At 43.0% G+C, this 24,721-nt stretch overlaps 1 protein-coding gene across 6 annotated transcripts; it reads right to left on the reverse strand.

Annotated features, from left to right (window-relative positions):
- Positions 1-588: 588 nt before the first annotated feature.
- Poe (E3 ubiquitin-protein ligase-like protein poe) lies at positions 589-23,369 on the reverse strand. 6 transcript variants are annotated; one of them, XM_076899157.1, is made up of 47 exons: positions 23,175-23,369; positions 22,884-22,981; positions 22,337-22,794; positions 21,727-22,251; positions 21,471-21,634; positions 21,146-21,380; positions 20,953-21,070; positions 20,536-20,690; positions 20,280-20,448; positions 19,975-20,204; positions 19,753-19,876; positions 19,395-19,621; positions 18,689-18,907; positions 18,296-18,486; positions 17,909-18,050; positions 17,549-17,826; positions 17,158-17,467; positions 16,930-17,087; positions 16,610-16,843; positions 16,311-16,522; positions 16,075-16,252; positions 15,706-15,963; positions 15,431-15,622; positions 14,309-15,051; positions 13,970-14,172; positions 13,719-13,878; positions 12,242-13,623; positions 12,017-12,174; positions 11,778-11,924; positions 11,623-11,655; positions 10,979-11,180; positions 10,724-10,913; positions 10,210-10,599; positions 9,564-10,135; positions 9,368-9,484; positions 8,920-9,132; positions 8,311-8,487; positions 8,046-8,220; positions 7,825-7,975; positions 7,376-7,754; positions 6,990-7,295; positions 6,679-6,908; positions 2,212-6,607; positions 1,675-2,129; positions 1,260-1,584; positions 1,011-1,170; positions 589-932 (listed from the first exon to the last, which is right to left on the reverse strand). In XM_076899157.1, the coding sequence occupies exons 1-47, from the start codon at positions 23,315-23,317 to the stop codon at positions 871-873; spliced, it is 16,344 nt and encodes a 5,447-aa protein (XP_076755272.1). In that variant the 5' UTR covers positions 23,318-23,369; the 3' UTR covers positions 589-870. The 6 variants fall into 6 exon arrangements, with proteins under 6 accessions (XP_076755272.1, XP_076755270.1, XP_076755269.1 ...); XM_076899155.1 differs by having other exon boundaries at positions 15,431-15,619; positions 20,536-20,711; XM_076899154.1 differs by having other exon boundaries at positions 20,536-20,711.
- Positions 23,370-24,721: the final 1,352 nt, after the last annotated feature.

The raw sequence follows: 24,721 nt of genomic DNA on the forward strand, positions 1-24,721 counted from the left end.
GTTTGTATCTTTTTTATCATACGTCTTATTCGCTCTGTCGTTTTTTAAATTTCCACGCACATTCTTAACATTCAAATTTCATTTTAATAGAATTTCTTTGTTCCTCTCGAATATCTGTAAAAAGTAGATTATGTTTTTATACGTTAAGGGTATCGAGATGCATTAAAACTAGCGCGAACAAGTCAAATACAGTACCATTCTATGCAAGTTTTTATTGTAACTTATCGATGGGTGAAATCAATTTAAATTATTATACTTTGGTTGTGAATAAAGTCGAAAGATTAAACAAAACTTTTCTAAACACAATTGTACAATTTTAATCGTTTCGACATGTATTAATTTCATTCTTCTAACTATATAAATTCATTATAGAGCAACCGTACCCTTTATCTTTTATTATATTATCCTTTATTATCTAATTCTATTTAATATCTAAAACGAATAAAACAATCTTGATCGAAAAGTTTAGTTTAAGGAAAGGTTGTGCAAGATTGTCACAAAATTTTTATCTTTTTATTTATCAGTCAAACTGCAATTTAAAAGTAAACATTATTAACTGACATAAGAACAGTAATACAATATCTCATATTTTATTAAAGCATATTATTTTTTGTTAAACATACAATTACAGAATTGAGTAACAACACGCGATGCACTAAATGGATTCCTTTTCTACCAAAAAAAGCTGATTAACTCACAATTTACAGTGACAGTGAGTATTACGTTAATCAGAATTACCTATTAGAATAAGACAATCGGTGAATCACTGAAAAGCTTTCGAAAAGCCAGCAACGAGAATTAAACAGATGAAAGTTTTTGTATTTTTATGCAAAAGAGTGAGAGCTGCCTTTCGGTAGTATTGTATTCTTTTCAACCGAGTCTCCGCAATATGTCACTTATGTACGTAGGATTTGTTATCTCCTCCAGCAATCCTACAAAACACAGATATCGATATGCAATTGAATAAATGATGCAAGTTGGTCAAATTCAAATTTACTCTCTTTACTTACCGACAACGTCGCAAAATTCTTCGAATGACGTGCAAGGCAATAGTTCATCACGGTACGCGGTAAGCACACGTTCCGAAGCTTTCAACATGGCTTCGTCGTTATGTCTGATATATTCAGCCAAAACTGAAGGCCACTGATCATCGGACAATACGTTAACTTTCTGTGGGGAAAAGAAAGTGAAGGCAGGTGAGGTCGAGTAGAGAGAGAAAAAGAGAAACTATTCTATTCTTATTAACATTATACGATTACCTTAAAGAAATTGGCATAAATAGAGTCGATTAGTCCAAAGAAGATTAAAGCGTTTTTGTACACCGCGTAATGCTTAACCGTAACATCGACGAGTGTTTTCGTCGGACCCGACGGTGAAACGTACCGTTGGTGGGCAAGAACAATTAATCTATTCAGATGAGCAATCCTGTACGTTTTCCATCGGGCTGGCGTATGAAGCAAAAGAGACATGACGCATTGATAAAAAGGTCCTTCTGCTTCGTAAGAACTTTCAAGCCAATTGGAACCTGGTGGTGTTTCCAAGTATCCGAGTAATGTTTTTTCTGCTCGCGTATCAGCCCGTGTGCTGGAAAATAATACATATATATAGATAGATAGATAGATGGATAGATCTATCATAAAGGGACATAAAGGGAGAAATGTTTATTCGACGTACGTGTTGATCACGTAAAGTGCCGTATGTATCAAGTAAGGAACCAAGTGCATATTCGATTGGGGTCCGCCTCCTCCGCTATCTTCGTGAAAGCTCTTCTCCTGAGCGAATCGCAACAATAGCAATTTCAGATCGTGAACCGTCGACGGATAAGATATATCGCGATGGCTGGTACATTCTTGCAGATAAGTGTTATGTCTTGCTAAACAGCTGGCAAAAGCGGATTCTAAAACTTGCGGCCCCCACAGTGGTAAAAGTCCGTTGCACTTGGTATTTGCATTCTGCAACGCTGCGCTTTCCCATTCATCCCTGCCGCGTGCCAATCTAACCGCGGACATGTGACAGTCGACATGGACAACGTTGAAATGCGTTACGGTCGTATAGCCGACCGTTTTTCTTTGTTTCGTTTCGAATTCTTCGACGTTGCAACGTTTCGAAAACGTGTAGATGGCCAAAACCTACGTAAACGGAAATAAATACGCTTCGTTAAATATATATATAATATAATATAATTAACATAAAATAATCTATACTTTTTACCATGTTCGGCTTGAATTTATATCCCTCGCGACAAATAACGCAAACCAATCCCGTTTCATCACCTAAATCTTCCATTTGTTGAAGGATCGCACCGCTAGCCATCACCTGACCTTTATCATTCGTTTGCATACCTAGCGCGCCCAGCTGCCTTTCTCGCATCGCCATCGCCAATCGTTTCTTCTCGCTACGCGTGTGCTGTCTAGCCTTTTCAATTAATTCGGCGACACGTTTGTTCGTACAGAGCGCTTCCAACAAATTCTCCGCCAATGATCCGACATGTTCGTCCGAGGACACCTGTTCCAGCCTGTGTATTATACTGATGGTGAATTGCGATACCGCCAGTTGCGTTGGTTCGTGATCGGTCGCTAATCCAGTCAGGAATCGTAGAATATACTTGAGAGCTGGTTTCGAGATGTAATCCTTTAATTCGTCGCTGTCCGTTCGCAGTAAGGTAGGTTTCAGGCAAGGAGCGCGCACCGTTATGTACTCGAAAGCATCCTTTACGATACCCATGCTTATGATATAATCTTTCAGCGTGTTTCCGATCGCGTTCCGCTCGATGGCTTGCGTGAGAATGCAAAACAGTTCAAGCTTTTGTTCATCCTCGGGCGTGTGTTCGTGGTCGAATTCGTAAAAGTCTAACACCGGTTTAAAGTAATCGCAGAGGAGGGCCATTTTCTCGCGATTCCCATAAGTAAGAGCAGCTAATACACGGGCAAGCTGCGGCAATACGTTACTTTGTTTCACCGCGGTCGATTGGGCGCAAGAGAGAAGCGCCTTTATATGCTCCGGCCCGCTCAACGTGCATGAGAAAGCCTCGAGCGTCGACAGTGACGCATGGGTTAGGATCGTTTCCATGATCTCCAACAGCTGTTCGATTATTTTCGCCTGCCAGTTCTCTGATTCGGTCGCCAGGCAACGTTGAAGAACGTCCAGGAATACCGTCACCGCTCCCAGTTTGCTTAGAACTTGTTGATTCTTCTTCACCTTGACCGAAAGTCGAAACAGTTTTAAAAGTACCTGGAGCAACGGCCGAGCTCGATTTACATCCTGTATGGCCGCCAATCTGTTCACCATCACTTGAAGGCCACCGCAATCAGCCAGAACGTTCGCCATCTTATAAACTTCCTCGTTGTTCACCTCTTGCTCGCTGGTCGCGTTTAAACTTTCGACAAACTCCTCCGTAGCATCCCCGAGTAATCCCCGCATTCGGTAGACTACACGCATAGCGTCGCATTCTCCGCCTTCCGGTACCCAGATCTTCTTGTACACCTCTTTTACTGGCAAATCGAGACTGATTATTTTATTGTTTACTAAAAGTTCCATCCCGTTGTCGTCCTCTAACAGAGCGATCAGCTCACAGTCGAGGCAAATTTTATTCTTCACGTCTCTCATCAGCGGCCCCAGGCCTGGTTCCAAACTGCTATACGGATTACCTAGCATTCTGCCCTGCAGAAAATCTTCTTGCTGCGAGTCTTTCTCGAGAGTTAAATAAAATTCACCGACATCGTTCTCCTCCGGGTAAATGATCGAACACAGCCTTTCGAAGATGAATACAGGCGTACGAACATCCTCGACGCTATATTTTTGCACCGTTTCGACACAGATCGCCATAAACGCTTTCGTTTCCTCCTCGGTCCCGGTTGTCATCTCCTCGAGTAGTTCCAACAGCTTCTTTTGCGTGTCATCGATCAGTCGCGTCCGTTGAACGACCAATCTTCTCAGAGAGAGGTAACCATTCAGCACGGCTCCGACCAGCCGGCCTTTGTACTGCTGTTTAATATTCTCTTCCTCGAGGAACGCGGCCATCAATTCTGTCAGCATTTTCAATGAATAACCTTGCGCCAAATCACTGGTCAACGTTATTTCCTCTAAACGATGAAGTTCTTCGATTTCTCGGGTCAACAGGTCCGCAAGTAGAGTCATTACGCCTCGCACCGCCAAAAATTGCTTCCACGGCGGTTGCATGATTAAGCTTTGATACAACGTGAGAAACTCTGTGCTACTCTCACCGGCCGTACGCAATTCCTCCAAATAACAGGTCAGCAACACGAGCACTTCTTTCTTACGTTCCGTTCCCTGACAGAGACTTTCTATCATGCTACAGGCTACTTGCCGCGCGAGCCGCGAACTCGGATTGAACAAAACCTCCTTTAACCAGGCGCCATCGGTTAATTTTAGCGGTTGAACACCTTGTTGCCTCGAGCATCGGTTACGCCATCTGTGCCCGTATTTCTCCATCAAATAAAGCGCTCGAGTCTCTTCTTTCTTCAACGGTTTCCCCGACAATTGTTCCATCTTTCTCGCAGGCATACGCCGAATCCAATCGGAGTACGAATGCCTCGGGTCACCGTTCAACCACTTGTTCACGTCGACCGTGATACCTTCCGTCGGCTGAACGGTTGACAACGACTCGATGCTTTTCTCTTTAGCTTTCTTCGAGACTGGCTGCTGCTCCGGCTTCACCAGGCCTTGCAATATTTTTAAACAAGGCAATATAATACTCTCCATAACGACGGGACTCTTCGATTCCTTGCACGCCATCAAGAACAACTGTACGACGCATCGCAACTTTTGCTCCCAACAGGCGTCTTCCTTTTGAATCAACGCTGCCAGCAGTGCCATTTCGTGACGTACCGCCAACGACAAGTCCGACGTGGCAACGCGACCACGAAGAGTCAGAGTGATTCGACCGGTTAACAAGGAGCAAAGTTCTTTCGTGGACAGCGCGTTGTCCCTGGTAACGAGACAGAGTAACTGTCGGACTTCTTCCTGCATTTGCACTGTACCTTTGCGCAAATTGTGCTCTACCAGTTCCTGAATCAATCCTTGTTTGCACAGAACCTCTTTGGCGACTTGATTAGTAGCAAGCGCGCGCAACAGGGTTAGGCAATGTTCCGTGGCCGCTGTCGCGCATCCGTAACAACGACCAACTGTTTGCGGATTTATAGCCGTGATGACCGATTGTTGTTGTTGTTGTTGGAACGTTGCCGTCCCCATTGTCGTTGCCGTCGTCGTCGTCGTCATCATCGTCGATGTCGTCGTAGAAGCTGCCGTTGTTGCTGTAGCTGTAACTGGCACTATCGTTGTTGCAGATTCTTCTTTACCGATAACGGTGGTCGTCGTCGTATCGTTGCTCGTCGACGAGCAACCAGCATGAATTTGACCTCGCTGTTGACGATCGTACGCTACGAGTTCTCGTCGACAGGCCAACACTTTTTGTATAATCTTGCTTAACTCTTCGAACGAAGTTTTACATTCCCCGCAATATCTCTGGGCAAGCAACTGTATGGCTCTGTTCACCTGTGTGGTCCCGCTCGATACCTGTATAGCAGCCGTCGCTGCAGCGGCAGCCACTGCCGCCGCGCCATCCTCCACCGAGCCACGGTCCAAACGATGCTCCGATATTTTAACCAATAACATTTCCAACGTCGGCTTATTCAAAATCAGAGTTTTGTATACTCTGTCGGCCTTCTCGAGCAAAGTGTTGATCGTCGCTACCGTTTTCTTCCGATCGTCGTCGCTCTCTATAGGATCAACCGCGCAACAGGGTCTCCCGGTAAGCGTATAGTCAAACTTTGCGTATTTACAGAAACCACAAGCGTGGCACAGGAATGGATCCTTCTCGTCGTAGTTAATTGCCCGGCACTTGTGGCACTGGAACACATTTTCACCGCAATTACCGCAAACACCGGGATTAGCGGGTACATTCGCAGAACATCGTGGACACTGCAACGTCTCGGACGAAGCCTGAATATCTTCGTAAAAGTCTGCATACTCGATCATCAGGTTACAGGCAACGATAGGTAATGGGAATTCCATCTTAATCTCCGTTTGTCCTTGAGCCAGCGTAATCTTCTTCACTTTATGCCACATGGCAGGTTTATTTTTCAGCTCAACTACCGCCTGAACCGATCGGTTGTTGTAATATATATTGATCGTACGTACCATTTTCGTTCTCTTTAGATCACCTATGCGAAGTGTGATACGACTGATCGTATGGCTGCCAATCAATTTAACAATTTGCGTGGTAGTCGTAAACTTCGAGTCGACTTTAATCGAGGAGAGCTTGATCGTCGACATTGGAACCTCGGGATTATTGCATACCAAGCAAGGCTCGCTTTCCAGATAGTATCCGTCCAATTCAACGAATTGTGCCAGGTTAGCGTACAGATTCGCGTTTGGATGACGCGCGAGCAACTGATTCTGCGCCCGTAACACCGCAACCGCCTGTTCCATGTACGAATGCATTTTCTTATTCGCGTGTGGAGTTTTTAGAGAAAAGTATCCAAGTAAGTCGACAAATTGTGCCGCTTTTCGACCATAGGCAGGTAACAAAGGCCATAGCCGCCACAGCAGATCCAGTAGAACCTCTTGATCACCGGGACCACAATTTCTGTACGTAATAAAGAACAAGATTCGAGTCAATCTTTCCAATTCCCTTACATCTCCCAAATAATCACTTACTTATAAATAGCCAATATCAGGGAGTGAGCTTGCCAGCGGACGTTAGTGTTGTTTGTCTCAAGTAGAAAAGTTTGAATAAATTTCGTCAACAGGCTCGAAGAGACTTGTTTTTGGATTTGTTCAACTAAAGCTAAACACTGAGCTTCCTCGAATTTAGCCTCCGTATCAGAGTCCTCCGACTTTTCACGCTCTCGCCTCTCTTTCGTTGCTATGGTTCCCGATTTCGATTCCTGGCGAACCAAACGAGTCGTACAGTTTCAATTTTTCGAAAGATTACCAACGTACCGAAACGTACCGAATTACTTACTTACCTTTGTTTTGCTATCCTTTGCCTCTTTCGATTTGTTGCTCGAACATATAGCGCACTGTAAGAGTTGTAATACCGTAGGGCTAACGCCTTCGTCTAAAAGCGTCGATACTGTAAACAAATAGGATAAAACCGTGTTTTGTTTCAAACAAAACCGCTGCCAATTTCCTGTTCGGCTAGTCGCTATCTCGACGCAACATTTTAAATGTTCGATCAAGTCCACCAAAGAATCGTACGGTAAACCGATGGAGTGTGGAATATGCGCTTGAAGTGGTTCGTATCCGCCGGCGGTGCAGCACTGTTGCACCGACTGTAGAAAAATAAGATCGAACGATGTTTGTCGGAAACGACCGATGCGACTGGGCATGTGTAAAAAGTATATTTTATTACCTGAATGTGCGAGATCAGGGCATGCAAGTCGCGGAGTTGTCTATACTTTTCCTTGTTACCGCAGATGAAAAGAAGTAATTTCCGCACTTGTCTCCTGACAAGCGGCGTTTGATAGGACATCATGTATTCGCAGAGGTAAAAGTACCAGGGCTGTTCGAAGGCGGACTGCATCAAATTGCTTTCAGCGTATTTGTGCACTTGATACGGCAATCGTAGTACCATCTCCGTAAGTAATTGCGGGTAAGGTTCAAATATGTCGCTGGCGTGTCCTTTAACGTGCTGCCGAAGAAAGAGCGGCGACATGTCCGGCAGAGACGTTGTAAGATGCTCCTTCAGCAACTGACCACCAAGTATGGTACCGCTTTCTTCGGTTGACATTCTACGATATGCGAGAGAACGAATCGGTTAAGTTGAAATCTATCGGTGAAGAGAAAGCCGTGAAAACTTACGTTTTCCAATATTCCAACAACGCTTTCAACAACGTCAAACAGTAATCGATTACTCCAGCTTTACCGAGTATCGCGGCGGTCATTTGAGAAATAAAATTTGAACTTTCCGATTGCGTTTTAGCGGTATGCTTCGAGCGGGACATCAAAACACCTATTCACCAGATGACATATATTAATATACGGAGATTTTCAATATAGGATTTTACTTATGGCTCACTCACTCAGCAATCTCATGATGACCAAGTGAACTTCTCGTTTGTTACTACGCTGATATATATTATTTGTATCCGGTTTATCCATTTCCAGTTCCTTTACCAATACATGAAGCAATCGTTCGACGCAACCTTTGTCTTTCTCTTCTTGCCCGTCTAAATCGGCCGTTAACATTAATAAAACCTAAACAAGAACCCGTATCATCATTCGTATCCTATTCCATATATACTACGTATATACTGTAATAGGAAATAAAGGCAACGGCAAACAAACCTGCACAAACGGAATGGTCAAGACGCCAGAGACGTTCGTTAGATACGGAACGAATTGCACGAGCTTGTCGAGCAACAACAATCGTACGGTATGCAATTTTGCGGTGGTCTCAAAGCTCGTATCATTCTCTTGCTCGGTTACTTGTTCTTGTTCCGTACCTTCATCTTGTTCGGTAACCTAGCAAAGAAGAAACATTCCTATTGTTCGCATATGTACCGCATGCGTAACGTTCGCGTATGTACATAATTCGATGTCACTTATCTCGTAGGCTATTATTAAAAAGCATCGATACGATGGGACGAATGATGAAAATAGAGAAAGGATGGATGCGAGTCAATTACGGTAGACTCATCTTTGAGACGTGATCAGAGTTCGGTAATTGAAAGATGCAAATTGGTATCGAGAGTCTACCGGCAGAAGAAAGAAAAGCTTGTGCGAAAAAACAAATAGACAAAAAGATGGACGAACGTATGTATGTGTACGGACGGAATAAACGAATGGAACACGTATCGTTGTTTTTATCGTACTAGAGATTATTATATATGTATAGTACTGTAACGAATTGGGAACAATAACGCCAACGACGACGGCAGTGACGCAAGCACTTACGGTGAAAGCCGCGGGGAGACCCACGGAATTAGTTTCGGAACGTGGTGCTTGACTGACTCCAATCCCTCCGACCGGAGGTATAGAATCGGGACCATTGTCTCCGTACGCGGAGCTCCTTCCTGACACATTATGCTCCCCTGTCATGCTGTCTACAGCACTTGCTCCGCTCTCGCTTCCACCGCTCTCGCTACCCTTGCTACCACCACTACCACCCTAACATAAAGTATATCCTAAACGTTACAACCATCTATTACAACATTGTAAAACTTTCGATAATCTACCATCCCTTGCTTCATCCATTCTCGCTGTGTTCCTCTTACCCTTACTTAAATTATACTCGTACTCGCGTGGATATTATAACTAAACAACGAGAGCAAAAAGAGTACTGATGCCGGACGACAACAACAAGCACGACTCGATTCGAAACGGTGAAAAATGCTTAACTCACTTGTTCCGCGGGAGATGTACGCAGCGTACTGCCGTCGGTAGCAGCTGTTGATCCCTCGTCGTCCGAACCCCCGGCAGAGGCAGTCGTGTCCGAGTAATGACCTCCACCTTCTTGGCTCTAAAACGAGTCGATATAGAAAAGCGGAAGAAAAGTACAGTAGTCGAGTAAGACGTGCGCATAATGTATATATATTTACCTGAGCAGCAGTCTGAACTTGCACTAAACCTTGCGCTGCCAGTGCTTGTAAACTTTGTAGCGCTGGTCCGCTTAAATTTTGCAAATTTTCCAATCCTTGTAAATTCGATAGACTCTGTTGGAATCCTTGTCGCAGCACTTGCAAATCGGCGTTCCCACCTTCGTGCTCTTGCAAACTAAGCGCGATTGCTAATTCCACCATTGTCTCGTCATCGGTATCCGGTGGTACGTCTAATATCTGCGGAAAGTTTGCAGAACCGAGCAACGTTTCCAACGGATTTCCCGCTCCCCTAGTCATCGGTTCGTTACTACTGCTGGCACCAACGCCGCTACTGCTACCACCACCGGAATTTCTACTCGTGCTACCGGACGCTGTACCAGCCGTCGAGATTGTACAGGTCGCCGAACCTTGACTATTATCCGCCGCCAACATCACCGATAATGGATCAACCGCTGCTCCCATCGACTCGACATCCAACTGTTGTTCCGTTTCTCGGTCCATCGCAGACGTCGATGTTGGTACGTTCCCTTGCATCGAAGTCGTTGCCTTTTCTTCCAGATCGACGACCGCGCCTACGCGTTTAACTTACGTTCCGTAAACGAAAACTATTACAGAAGATTACAGAAATTTCAGAAACTTTCGTTACCTGGTGTGCTACAATTCGGGGGACTCGGTATGTAAACTCTTCTCCTTTTGTATCGCGGTCGAAGTACGCGAATTATTGCTTGTTTAGCAGTAAAACTGATAGTCGTATCCGACGACAGCAACAACTGTAGATACAGTTTAGCAGCTAGCGGGACATTCTTCTCTATGTCGCAAGTTGTAAACGCGTGAATTATTTCAACGATCGCGTGAATCGTTCCTTCGGTGTGAGTTAATCCTGGAACTACAACCGGTGCAAGCGCCATATTCTTTGGGTAAGTCATATGCAAAGACCACAGTATTTCCATAAGTTGTACCACTAGATGTTGTTGATTCCCATCCACACTTTTACAGGATTGATTAGCACTCTGACGATCCTTTTCGAAAATTGGTACTACATCGTAAATAATAGTAATAATAATAATAATAATAACAACAACAACAACAACAACAACAACGATGATGATTAATGAATAGACGCGAAAAGTGAAAGATAACAAATAGCCTGGTAATCGTACCGCTGGTTTCGTCCATTGGTTTGTTCGTGTACAGGTCGGTGAACTTGGCGAGGTTTTGCGGCCGAGATATGGATATACTTCGAACGATAAGCACCAGTCTGTAGAAATTTTCTGCATCTATATCTCGCGCGTCATTAAGTTCCCTCATCGACTTCAACGAATCCAATACATGCGACAAGAGCACATGATCCTAACGAAAACAACGGTTACTTTTTCAAATTCTACTCACTCTCGAGAAAGTATCGTATAGTTTACCTTGTGAAGGTGATACGCTTGTTTCGATGCATGCAAGGCAGCTAAAAGCGCAGTCGTATGCATCTGCACCAGTGGCGGGGTCGGCAATATAAGCAGCTGCGATGCCACATCGACCGCTGTTGCTTTTAACGACAGTCTGTTCTCGTCGTTCGAAGGTACATTGAACGACAATTCCAACACTTCTAGTACACCGGCGATCATTCTATGAAAATAGATGCACTTGAAATGTTATAATAATAATGTTGCTACATCAAGTTTTTCGTGCACGTATACATGTACTTCTGGTCTCGTCAATTTCGTATTTGACAAAAACATTTAACGATGACAAATATTTTGTGCCCAGGCGCAAAGCAAGAGTCGAAGCTTGAAGTGGTGCTAGTGTGCTCAGTGTGCGAGGGATAACATAATCGACGGGACAAGGTGACGCATACGTATTTCTCTCTCTCTCTCTCTCTCTCTCTCTCTCTCTCTCTCTCTCTCTCTCTCTCTCTCTCTCTCTCTCTCTCTCTCTCTCTCTCTCTCTCTCTCTCTCTCTCTCTCTCTCTCTCTCTCTCTCTCTCTATACACACATATATCCACCTCGAGCTCGTTTCTCTGTTGCTCAAGCTCAAAAAGTTCAATTAATTACATTTCTGTTTTCTTACCTTTCGATATCAAGAGAATTCTCCTTCGTTCTGCTAAAGCGTTATAAATGCAACGATAAAACATTTCGTTGTACACGATTAACGAATTTACTAGATAGCGAAACATTGTGTGCGAGTATGTGCGTATCTTTCGGTTGTTATTATTAAAGGCATACCTATCAACAGAGGACAGAGAAGCAGGCGCGGAAAGGGCACTATCCGTCTCGCTATTGATCGTGGTCACTGGCGCAGACGTTGATTGACCCGTTGGAACGTCTTCTATTTCTTCAGGCCAGCCGAAGGCATCCTTCGTTTTACCGTATCTGAAACGTTTAAATAAAAGTACCGACCACTTGAAAGAATGCAACAAGTTTTCACTTGGCTATGCCATTCAACTAGATATTACGATACGTACATCTTAATGCAATCGACCATAATAACACCTTCAGGATCCTGAGACGGTCCGAACGTGATGGTCAACTTTTTATCAGCCTGAAGACTTTCTTCTCGAGTTAGTGGCATGTCGAACCAACGACTTCTACTTAAGGTTGTACGAATGCTTCTACCAAATACCTGAGAAATACACATTTAATGAAATTGAATGAAAAATATTCGATAATTAACGTCACGAGGGGCTTACCTCGATATAAACTGGAGCCCTTTGAATATCCTGATTTCCGAGTAACACTCGGATTCCTGTCATAACCAGAACAGCGTCATTATTCGTTACTTCTACGTTGAATCCCATCGCTTTCGTGGAAACCACGTACATTCCGGTTGTGTTCAGTCTATGCTTAATCTGAGCCACATTGTAAATTTGTAACAAATCGTTACCGCCAAATTCCACATCGTTCATCACTTGACAATGTTCGAAAAAATCGATGGGAAAAGTGACAGACCCGGACGGTTTCCCAGTCTTAATAGTTTTCTTTTTCCGCGCCGGTTTCACCGTGGTCATCGTACCGACCGGTTGAACGGTCGGAGACATCCAATACCCTGTTTGCTCCATTCCTGCCATATAAATTCTCAGACTTCCATCCTCGCATAATAGAATCAACGTTGTGCGGTGTTCAGCGTTTGAACTCGGATGTCTTATCACCACCATATCCATTATTTTAGCCTTAGCCGGAATAGCTTTGATTTCTTGAATCATTATCGTGTCAGGTTTGATCATCAATATTACAGGGTTATTACTTGTCTGTAAAACCGAACAGATCAATCCCGGATGATTTGGTACTTCGCTCCATTGGCATAATGGTTGTGGCTGATTGTTATTCGATTTATTCCCGTTCGTACTCTTGTTACTCGATAAATTTATTTGAAACACTGTCGTTACGTCGGTATCCATATATTTAAGGGACGCGATGAAACTTTTACCACACGCGTAACTGAAGAAAAGTAATTGCAGAGCATGCGAATAATAAATCGACACGCCTCCACCTCCGACTTGACCATTATCCTTTATTTCCGGATGATACACGTCGAGAGTGTTCGTTACGTAAAAAGGCCCGTATTTCGCTGAGCTCACCTCGTCCATCGCTTGCCCGTAAATGTAACCGGCCGAAGACATTATCAACAGGTAAAACACACCATCTTCAGCGTACATAAACGTACAATCTCTTATCTTTCCAGTTGGTACCAAGAAGTAATATTGAGGGCAGAGAGCGTCTTTTCCAAGATCGTAGATCTTTACAAAGTCCGCGGTTACCAATGCCAGCTGAGTTTGAGATCCGGGCAGCCAGATCGCTTTTATGATAAAATTACCAGTTTCCAATTGAGGATGCAGAACCAAATGGTCGGACACTGTTCCAGACGTGTTAAAAGTTAACACGTGGCAATCCTTGAAACCGCAAACAGCCAAAAAATCTTCGTTCCATTGATTACCAGTCACCGATAACACGGTAAACGGTACCGGAGCGGAAGCGAGCCTCGTCAACGTCAATTTCCTTTTCGATGAATCAGACTGCTTCAACAATGCGCTTAGCTGCAACACCGTTATTTTTCCTTTCTCGTGTGACACCGCTACGCAAAGAAAAATCGTTGTCATAATCGTTTATATAATCGAAACCGAGCGAAATGAAATCGAACCAGCGGCCAACAGCCATCGTATCACTCACCCAAATGTTGTCTTTTACCATGCGGAGACGATAAGCAACACATCGCGACGCGACGTATCATATGCGCGGATAGCAATTGTCTAATAGTTTGTCCCTGATCTCCCGAGTAATTCATTCGAACATTTTCAAATGCTCCTTCTTGCGATCCCAACGTGGGCAGCTAAAATTACGTTTGCCAGCGGCGTTTAATAAAAATTCTCAGGTAGGAAAGGAGAGAACGTTGCTTTAATTCAATAAGAATAAATACCAACCATCAACTGATCGGTATATTCAAATTTTTTCTCCACTGTGTGTAGTTGTTTAAGCGCCGCTTGAGCACGCGCGTGACAACCAACTGCTGAACTCTTCTTACAGGATGCGTCTACAGCCGGCACCAACGCGCGTGTCAGGTCTACCAACGATGACACCAAACCACTTTTCCAAAGATGACCTTGTATCCAATCTTTCGATGTCTCTATTTAATATGTATAAAAAGGATGTATATAAAGGTATATAATATGTATATAAAGGATATAAGGTGTATGAAATATCAGGATTCAGCGAGCAAAAAGAGAAAAAACAAGAGATAACTATAGAGAACGATAAATTACCTAACTGTTTGGTCAAGTACGCGTGCCTTTGTTTGTCGCGTCCCTGCTTTTCCTGCTTGTCGGAGAAATACAAGGGACTGGAAGTTCTCCGGCGTAAACTGCTTGTGGGAAGAAGATCTCGATTTTCGATCGACGTTCCAAGCGTATTCCCAAAACTTGTACCAGTGACACCGGTCGAACCGCTGGTACCTCCACTGTTGATCGCTGCGTTCGCGCTACCGATCGCGCCTGTGTTACTCTGATGTTCTGACGACTGCGGGCTTCGTTTAGTTAAAGCTTGACAAAATCCATCGTTCTTCGCACCGCAGTCGCAAAAGAAATTTCCATACTTTGCGTAGGTAACGTCGTGTCCTCGGTGACATACACGAGCACATACCGTACAAACGCCAACTCCGTTTACCATGTTGCACGTGTGACAATGGTACCAATGTTGATTCATAAATTCCTTCAACGTAATGGTAAACGTGCATAATTTGTTACAAAGGCTATCGTCATCGGAATCCTCAGCTGCGCTGTCTTCGTCTTCGTGCGGTATTTCGTCTATCCAATCGCTATCGTTCACATCGTTAACTGGAGTAGCACCTTCCCATGGCGGGCTAGTCGCCCGATCTTGCGATTGCATCGACTGAGGGCAAACCGCGCTCGCTATATCCGCTATGTAGTTTAAAATACAGCAGCCAGCGTCAACGAACGCTGACGGTTTGTCCAAACCGGCAAGTTCTTTATTCATCAATTGTTCCTTGCTGTCCATTATTATTAATTATTATTAATTAAGGCTAATCGGTCGGATGTTTTATTATTATAGAGCGTGTATGTATACGACGACGTAAGGAGGAGTTGCCTATTTCAAACGCCGAAAACTTGTTTCGTGTCAGGAAGCAAGTTATCGGTGTACAACATAAATTTATACTACTTGAACTGATCGTGCCACGCTAACTGAATCTGTACGTTTCGTGGAAAATAGTAAAATATAAATACGGCAAAGCACCCATTATCAAGGTCTACCAGTCGTTACTTGTAAGAAAAAAAAATCAACCGATCGGTCTACCGAATGTTAAAATAGACACCCTCTTTACAGGTACACAAACAAACACACATTTTACTACCAACGCATAGACGTACCACAATTCGATCCACTCAATAGCAGCTTTAAAGAGCAAAGTATGTCCCTTCTCGGAACCAGCGTCGGCTAACGTGGACATAACGTTCATTAATTCCGAGAATCCGTTTCCCTCGATCGTCGGAGAGAGAATATGGTAAGCCAATGGTATGAGGGCTCGTAGAATAGTGACGGGTACACCTTCGTCGACGCTACTGGAACACGTTCGAGTAACGTGATAGAATCGATGCGAAGCGATAGGGAAAACATACGCGTTGTACCAAGAAAATTAGTTCACCTCTTCTCTTTAACGATATAATTTGTCAGTGCTCGTAAAAGTCGGCTATTCTCGTGCATCGAGTATTGCTGTTGCTGCTGCTGCTGTTGCTGCTGCTGCTGCTGTTGTTGTTGATCATCGGTGATACTCGTCGATTGATTATTGCTGGTTGAATCGTTGGGCAACAAAATTAACCATCGGTCTTGTTCGTTGTTCGGTGTATTATTGACTTCGTCCGATTTCTGCGCATCTTCGGTTGTATTAGCAACGGCAACCAATCTATCGTTTCAGTTTGGTTCGACGAATTAATCACTTTCTTTACAAGTGAGAACTTGTAGCTTTGGCAAGTTTACGCAACCGTTTACAAAAGTTGAGAAAACTCGTACTTACGCATTTGTAGTTACCACCGTGGGTGTTTGTACATTCGTCGAGGATGAACTTGGAGAAATGCTCGTCGCACCTAGAATAATTTGCTTCAACCATACTTGTAGTTTTTCTGTCTCTACGTGTGCCAAATTCGATACCGATCCGCAAAGACGTTCCAACGACGCATCGCTTCCTTTCTCAGCTAGGGATAGACGGGCGGGTAAATTGGTGATTTTTCATTTCGAACGTAAACTTATTACCTGTTTTGAATAGTACATTGAAAAATCTCAAAACGCGAGTGGCAAATTGCTGCGAGGCTTGCGGCGATGTGACGCACAGTAACACAGAAACGAGGGATCGATCGGTGTTTGGAGCAAAAAATAAATCCAACGCTTTACAGCCAATTGGTTTCTCCAACAGTAGTTCCCAATATTTGATGCACCGTTTTAAAATTTTTTCGTCAACAGTGATACTGAAATATATCGGTCCGTAGAATTGTCGCGTAATACCAAATAATACATAACAGATAATACATAATATCGCGTCTACGAATACCTACTTGACAGGATCCTGACTATCATTCGTATATTCAATGATCAAATTGTACGTGTGATGCAATACAAAAAGATGTTCTTTCAACTGTCTTGTTTCGCTGTCGTTGTCACCCAAAAGCTTTGTCAAAACCTTATTAGCCATATCCTGGAGGTAATCAGTACGAGCATCCATGGACAATGCGACAAGAATATCCAACGCTTGAGTACGCATCTCCGTGTTTTCCGGTGCTGTCGCAGGACTGTAGACGATTAAATGCCATTAAATTTTGTCTGTGATCAATGCTATCGTCGAGAATAAGAATGGAAGAATAATTGAATAACTCACGTGACATATTCCACCATAAAGGTAACTAAATTGTATAGTAATTTCTTCAACGATGGATCGACAGAAAACGTTGGATATTCAGAAAGTGAACTCACATGTTGACAAACAGTGGCTAAAATATAACTTTCCGCCGGTATAACATCGTTCGCGTAAGTATTCTGCAATCATTTGCGAAATCTCGTTTGGATGAGTTACCTTAATCGAATCGCATTAATTTCTCTAACTTACCCAAGGAATGTGAACGACATTGATAGATTTCCATTTATCGAGGACCGATTTTATAGAGTTCGATAGGAACGTGATCAAGGATGCTTCGGTTGCCCAATTCGCGCCCGCCAATGCAACGATATCATTCAATATAGCGTAATCTCGCGCATTATATTTGTTATCTTGCTCGAGGGATTCGAGCATCTCGTGCAGTACAGACGATCGACACGAGAACAGAATCGACTCGGTCAACGAAAGAACATGCGGTAGAATACTGACCAGCATTTTGTTCACGTTTGTACTATTGCCAGATTCCGAGGTTTGCGAGTTCCTATTGGCAAGGGCAACCACCGATGAGACACGGTACAAAAGCGGAAAAATTGAGTTGAAAATATGATTAAATTTCACTTACTTGGAACTCTCGGTACTATCGTTTCGATTCTTAGATGTACTTTCATAAAAAAGAATTTGTAATTTCCCGATAATCGCAGCTAAAATGCAAAGCGAACCAAGCTTCGGTAACGCGTTCTTCGGCATTATTTTATTATTAAAATTAGTATCCGGTTTTAAAGCTGTAATACAATTCTTCGCTACGGTAACGTCGTACTTGAGCGTGTTCACGGTAGACGACACTGTTTTCAAAAGGTTTTTCGCATACTGCGTATACATTCCTTGCCTGACCAAACAATCCTAGGGATAACGAGAATTTTTTAAACTCACGAATTACTTATAATGGATAAAGAAGCTTCTCTTCTTCTTCTTCTTCTCTTACCTTCATCCAACTGGTGAACGTTTTATACGCAGCTCTAGGTCCCCATATCAACGAATATAGCAACATTGGTCCGGCAGGAATTTCCTCGCCAAGAGCTAATTTGTCCATGTACGGCGTAGACGGTGGTAACATTAACAACAATCTGTCGGTAATTTAAGAAAGATAACTCCAACGCGAGTATCAAAGGTGAGACGGTCATTTCAGAGCTTGTACGTCGGCAAAGCGTCGTATTGCATCGAAACGATTAGAGTTGCAACAAAAATCGAGATCTGACATCGGTAAGGTCAGACGCGCGGTTACGTTCGTCAACGACCGACCACGACCATACAGCTCTGCACGGTTACGGGTGCGACACAATGGAAATATATATATGCGTATACCACTTACCGCCAACATATGGAGAAACAATAACGAATCGCGCACAGTCCTAAGAAAGTGGGTGATTTATCTTTCCCGTCCGTAGCACCAACTTTCTTTTGCATGTCCGCCTGGTTCAAAACGTTTAGTACATCTATCAAGGCGTCAACCAAAAGTGGATACTTCATTTTGTCCGGCGCACCCAAAATGAAATTACAGGCCTGCGCAAAGTGTGCGATTCGATTATCTCCGTCAAACTTTTAACGACCGGAAGAACAATCGGTTCTTCGTTCAATCGTCGCTCAAGCCATTCGCAACGGATTCGATCCCGCAACCAGTGGCCCAAATTCAAACGCAGACCATTTAGTTTAATGTATCGGCACGTCATCCGTTACGAATGGGCTTGGGGTTGACGATACCAACCAGTCCGTCCAATTTTGGAGTATCTTGATTATTGAAATCCGTAGTAGAAAGATTGTAGAATCGGGGCTTCATCGAAAATTCATCCTGGTTACCAATTTTACGGTAGTTCTCTTCGATTCCTGTCCACGGTGTAAAAATACGAGCCGTCTGTTTATTGCTGTCTTTCTTTTTCGTTTCGTCGGTTACCAAACTCGTGGCAGAGAATAAATTCCATTGAACCTACGTATGATAATACATGTTAAAAAATTTGTGCACGTGGGAGGTTCTATAACTTACTTATTGATAATTAAACGCGCACGCACACAAAGGTGTTTCAAGACTTTAAGGCAACCAACAAAGAGAAATGTACGAGATTCTTACTACCACTCAAACGTATCTTTCGATTTGGTGGCCCTGGTATCTTGTCACATCTTGTTCGAATTAGACGAACATGACGTTACTTTCGCATTTTTCACACGCCGACGTTATTTCATGCATTATCAATAACGCCTACATTTTTATACCCCGTTGAACGCTAAAAAGAACCGGTTGAAACGAATAAACGTATACATTGAGAAAATAAAGACGAGATAAAAGACGACGGCGGAAAAGAAAAAGTTAACGAACGGGGAATAATTTCAAATGCTTGTCCGCAACAAGTACCCATATAACTGATCATCATCCGACTGATCTTCAGATTATTCGCTACTCGTGGTTTAGCACTTACTTGTTCGAGCAACGCGGGAGGTGCGTCATAAAGATGCTTCATCATGTATTCAAGGAGCAATAACAATCGTGACAAATGCAGCAATTGGGAATCTTTCATCGGAGCTTTGACCGCCTCGCTGCAACGTACAGCACCGCTACCAGTTACGAGTAGTACCGACTTCTTTTGCATCAAATTAAGAGAATGGAATAGAATCAAAACCAGCTGGGCGTGTTCCACGTTCAAATCTGGAAATGTTCGTGTGATAAATGACATTGCATATTTTCAAGAAATCCGCGAGAAACGGATTGGAAAAACAGGGGAACGGTAGAGGCGCATAACTTTCGTACAGATAGTTTTACACCATTCGCACGCTTACCTTCGTTTTCTGCTTCAAACGTAGCAGGCGGATTGCACACGTTTTCTACCATAGTTGTAATTAAACGGTGCCATATACTTATGCAGGCCGCTTCTTTCTCCGATTGAGGTTTCAGCAGGAGGACCTGTGCAATGACAGTTTTAGCAATCATAGTTGTAGCATTTGATCGTGTATGCTCGAATATGCACACATGTTCAAATAGAATAACTACGTATTAAGTACCTGTGCCAAGACGCTCAACGTTCTCGGGTATACTTGAAGGGGCCAAGTACAAGAGGTTGTACTGTCCGTACCGGACCAAGGATTCACGCCCAAGTGCTGAAGAAGGGTGTTTTGCAAACTTTCGCTCAATGTATTTCGAGCGAGTAAATTGTGAGTGTAACGACTCAAAGCTTGAGAAAATTCAGAATACATGGCGCCCAACGTGGCACCATAGAATACCGATATAGTACCTGAAATAGAATACGTACGCTTAAAAGCGGTCCCACGGAATCATGCAATCGCACACCCGCCAATTATATGCTTACCGGTTTCCGTCCTAGCTGTCTCGTGATCTAAATCTCTGATTATCGCCGCTAGTATCACCATCTGTTGCTCAACTAAACCATTTACAACATATTCACGGACGTACGAACTTCTGCTGCCAATTAAATGTTGATACATAAATTGAAAAATTTTCGTCGCCAATGATATGTACTATAACGGGAAATGAAAATAATTATATTAATATCCTTCGTTCGAGTTGCACGCGAGCGATTCGCGAAACGAAAGCGATTCGCTTACTCCGTGAGGTTCGCGATTATCTGGGACAATGGTGGTCACGGTTCGTTCGGCGCTTGTTTCGTTGTTTGATTCTTTTGTACCATTTGCTGGTGAACCATCGGACGGTGCAATCGTCTCCTCGAACCATAAACCCAAAATAGGTTCGCTGTCCTCCTCTATCGACATAACAGTTTTTTCTGTATAGCGAGAAGAGACGCGTTCACTTCATTAATAATCGACTCCTCGTTTCAACGTGAAAATTATTAAAACGATCACTCGGAAGTTCGAATTTTCCAAGACGTACAATCGTACGGTCAGGCACGAATGCACATTTACGGAACGTATAGGAAAGTTCATTAACTATATAAACTTTATCGAGTCTACATTCTCCATTCTTTATCGATTGGTTCCGACCTAATAGACGTAAGAATTCTTTACCTTCGTCCGTGGAATTATCCGAACAACTTAGCAGATCCTCGTAGTAAGTCGTTGAATCGGATTGACTCAAGGCATCGCCTTCGAACGGATGCTTTTGTATTCTTTTCAAGGTGCAAGCCTACGAATAGCGTATAAAAATTAATAAAAGCGTCGACTACGCGTACACGTATCGATAACAGCAGATACAACTGACCCTTCTGTAGCTAATGGTGGCCAAATAAAATAACAGGTGATTAAGCGGTACGGCTTGCAGAAAAGTAGCCGCCCTCTGAAGCGCGGTGGCTGTAGATAATATATGCAACGGAGCCGGTTCGGGTGGAGACGAACAATCAGGTACCGCTTCGATCGATACGTCCTCCAATAAAGCGCTCATTAATGTGAGCGCGTGAGAGGCCAAAGCGACCGAAAGTACACCAAAGCCTTGTTGACTGAAAATTTTACATTCGTCGATCACAGTTTATACACTCTTTTATCTCGAACCAATGGAAAAGCGCATTTCATTAAATCTAACACCTTACATTTTCATAAGATTTACGCGAATCGTTCCATCGCGTGCTTTACTGGGTGATTTTCCTTTCTCTTCTTTCCCCTTGTCCGCTGCGCTTAAACCGCTCACCGTAAGCTGAGCTTGTAAACCAGCTACCAACAACCACACTCCGATCAACAAATGATTTTGTAGAATCTGCCAGAAACGATCGAAACGAATAATTACTCTTTAACACCATTGATTTCTACGAAGTCAATCTATTGCACTAAATTAATACAATTCCTTACATGACCCCCTGCTCGCGTACTGTTTTTTATCACATTCGAGACCAGTCCGAATATTTCCAGACTCTTCTCGACGACCGTAATCGCTAAAGCGTCGTACTCTTCTTCGGTAGATTTGGCACCTTGCGCAGCTTGCGCACCGGCAGATGTATTCGTACTACATTTCGGCGACACGGCATTGGTTATACCAACGATACTGGATGCGATTGCATACACGATCGAGCAGTATAGACAAGACATGGTCAATAACGACAACTTTTCTAATTTCGTCGGAGTCAGAGGCTCCAATAACGGTAAAGACAGTACATTGTGAACGATATTGATGTCGCTCGATACAGAATGCAAACTATGACGTATAGCATGTGCATCGGACGCGTTAACCGGTAAAGTGAAACTTTTCTTGTGCAAGTACGCTTGATACTTTCGAGTGTAACACGATAAATGTGGTAGATTCAAACACACATCCAGTAAAATATCTCCAGCGCCCATATTTCGAAGAACATTTAAATTACTCGTAACGAACGTTGTCTGCGAAAAGGTCAGAACTTGGTCAAAATTGAAAATATTTACATACCCTCGCGTGTACCGTTGAAATAGTTAATTCAAGACATACCTTTGCATCCGAATGAGTTTCGTTAGAGATGCCGTCATTGGTCGTTTTAACCATGCTCTCATTGGAATTTTCTATAATGACAAGAGGCATCGACATAGCAAAGTCTTGCAAAGGCAGAGTCAACTGCTCTAGAATACTGCTGGACAAGTCGCCTCTAATTCGCGCAGAATCTTTGGACATCTGAGAGCAATCCGCTTCAATTCCAGAGGGCGACTGCGATTTAACGCACGACGGCATCTTGGAATTTTTTATTACAGCAATCAAGGCCATCTCTTCGGTGGAGGAAAGTAAAGACTGTCCGATGCAAAGGGCACGGATCGGAAGTAACAACTGTTTCGTACTCAAAACGGTAGGAGTTCCATTTCCCAGATGAACTTGATGCTGGGACAATTTGTCCACGAGACGAACTAGTAAAACTCTACACGCTTGGCACACGATAGATATCTGACTTTTGGGAACTGGAAAAGCACGAGATATTACGCGAAGGGATCTCAGCGAGCGACCGCTCTTTCGTTTTCTATCGTAAAAACGAGTACGTAATACTTACACGTATTGGCGCAACCGCTCAGATAATCCGCCGCAAGAGCTGCCACAGACGTGTAAAAGATCTCATGTTGCTCTTCGTCGGAAGTGAATTTACTTTCACTAAAAATTAAAGAAAAATTAATCGAAACAGCTCAACGTCTATCGCTCGAATTGGAAACGATAATCGTTATTTTCAGGATTGTCACTACGAACGTAAGCCCCTCTCTTTCTCTCACACGCTCTTGGTCACTCTCACTCTTTCCTTCTCTGTTCATAGCATCGATCTCGCTTTCGTCGACATTACAATTCTCACCTTTTGACAATACTTTTCGCCAATGCAAAGATTTCAATTTTGTCGAACGTTCCGTGCGACAACGCTAATATTGGTTTCATTATCGAAGACCACTCGTCAGCAGAAGCAGCAGCACCACCACCACCACCACTTTTGGCCGCCATTTTCGCAACTGTTCGACTTTGTTCGAACCTTACTTCCTCGCCCTCGTCGACAATTTAACACGCGCACGCACGCACATACACACACGCTCGCACGTGCTGCGCGAAAAGGTACGCAAGAAGCGTATCACGCGTCACATATTTCGAGACACATTACAATCATTACAAGTACCATGTACAATTACGTTGCGCTCTATACAGGAGTGCGTTTACGCGTACGTAAAGATTAAGATGCACGTATGTCCGTATGTACAAGTGAAAATTTCGATTCCGCTTTAATAACCAACAACGATCACCGAATGAGAAATCGCCTCGTTCATTTCCATCGTTTCTCATTGGACGTAGGTAGCAACCAACCGTTGCTTTCGTAAAACAGAGTCAGCGAGTAATCTCGTTGCGTATTCGCCTGTTACTTTTCGATTAAGAATCTTCTCTGTGCAAGCTCGTTCATCTCTGTGCATGAAATGCGTTGAATTGAAAATGTTTATAACATTTATCAATACATAGATACTTAGATACCACGAAATGATACTACTACGGAAATGAAATTGTAATTGCAAATCGTTCGAGTCGTCGAAAAATGTTATACATAAAAACTATACAGATTTTTACGTCCCGTAAGAGTAGTGTGCAATTCATTATTATGAATTTGATTTTTCCTTTTTTTTTTTTGCTTTAGAAGACCAAAGTTACACGCTTGCAAAACCGAGCATTTTTAAGGAATTTTGTTTTGTTACGAAACTGAGCGTTCATCATGCATTTTATAAGCTACAATGGCAGAGCACAGGAATTGCATTTCAGGACTCAACGTACGATGGAAGGCCCTCTCACATCATGAATAAAAGCCTTACGTTTACACGGACAGAACTCTCAAATCAATGGAACCGTTAAATTAAAATTTGCATTGTTTTCAGTCTCCCCGTATAGATATAATAATAATTAATTTATAACCGATCAAATAATAAAATAAAGACAGCACTGTCATCGTTACGAGTAGAAATCTGCCCAGGATGTTTGAAAATGCTGTTATTGGAATAGAAATTCGTTGCTCAACATTTATCATTTGTCAATTTACTTTATTATTAAAAAGCTGAACAATTCGAATCTACACGCGTATCCTGTTAACTTTATTATAATATGTAGGCTTTCATGGTTCGAATCTGTTTCACTTTCGCATACGTACACGTAACGCTGAACCTAAATAACACTGAATTTTGTATCGTAGATAGACATATTTACACCGCTTAACGGTCAAATGGAAAAAATCGCATTATTTTTACTGTTACACAGCCGATGGTACGTTACAAAAGTCTCAACAAAGTCACAAACTAATCGCTTCCTGAAATCTTTGATGAATAGTCGGACATTGATGATTGGTTACCAAGATCTGATTATTGGCAGTATTAT

The sequence above is a fragment of the Xylocopa sonorina genome, chromosome 8 (assembly GCF_050948175.1).
Source record: "Xylocopa sonorina isolate GNS202 chromosome 8, iyXylSono1_principal, whole genome shotgun sequence".
Taxonomy (NCBI): Eukaryota; Metazoa; Arthropoda; class Insecta; order Hymenoptera; family Apidae; genus Xylocopa; species Xylocopa sonorina.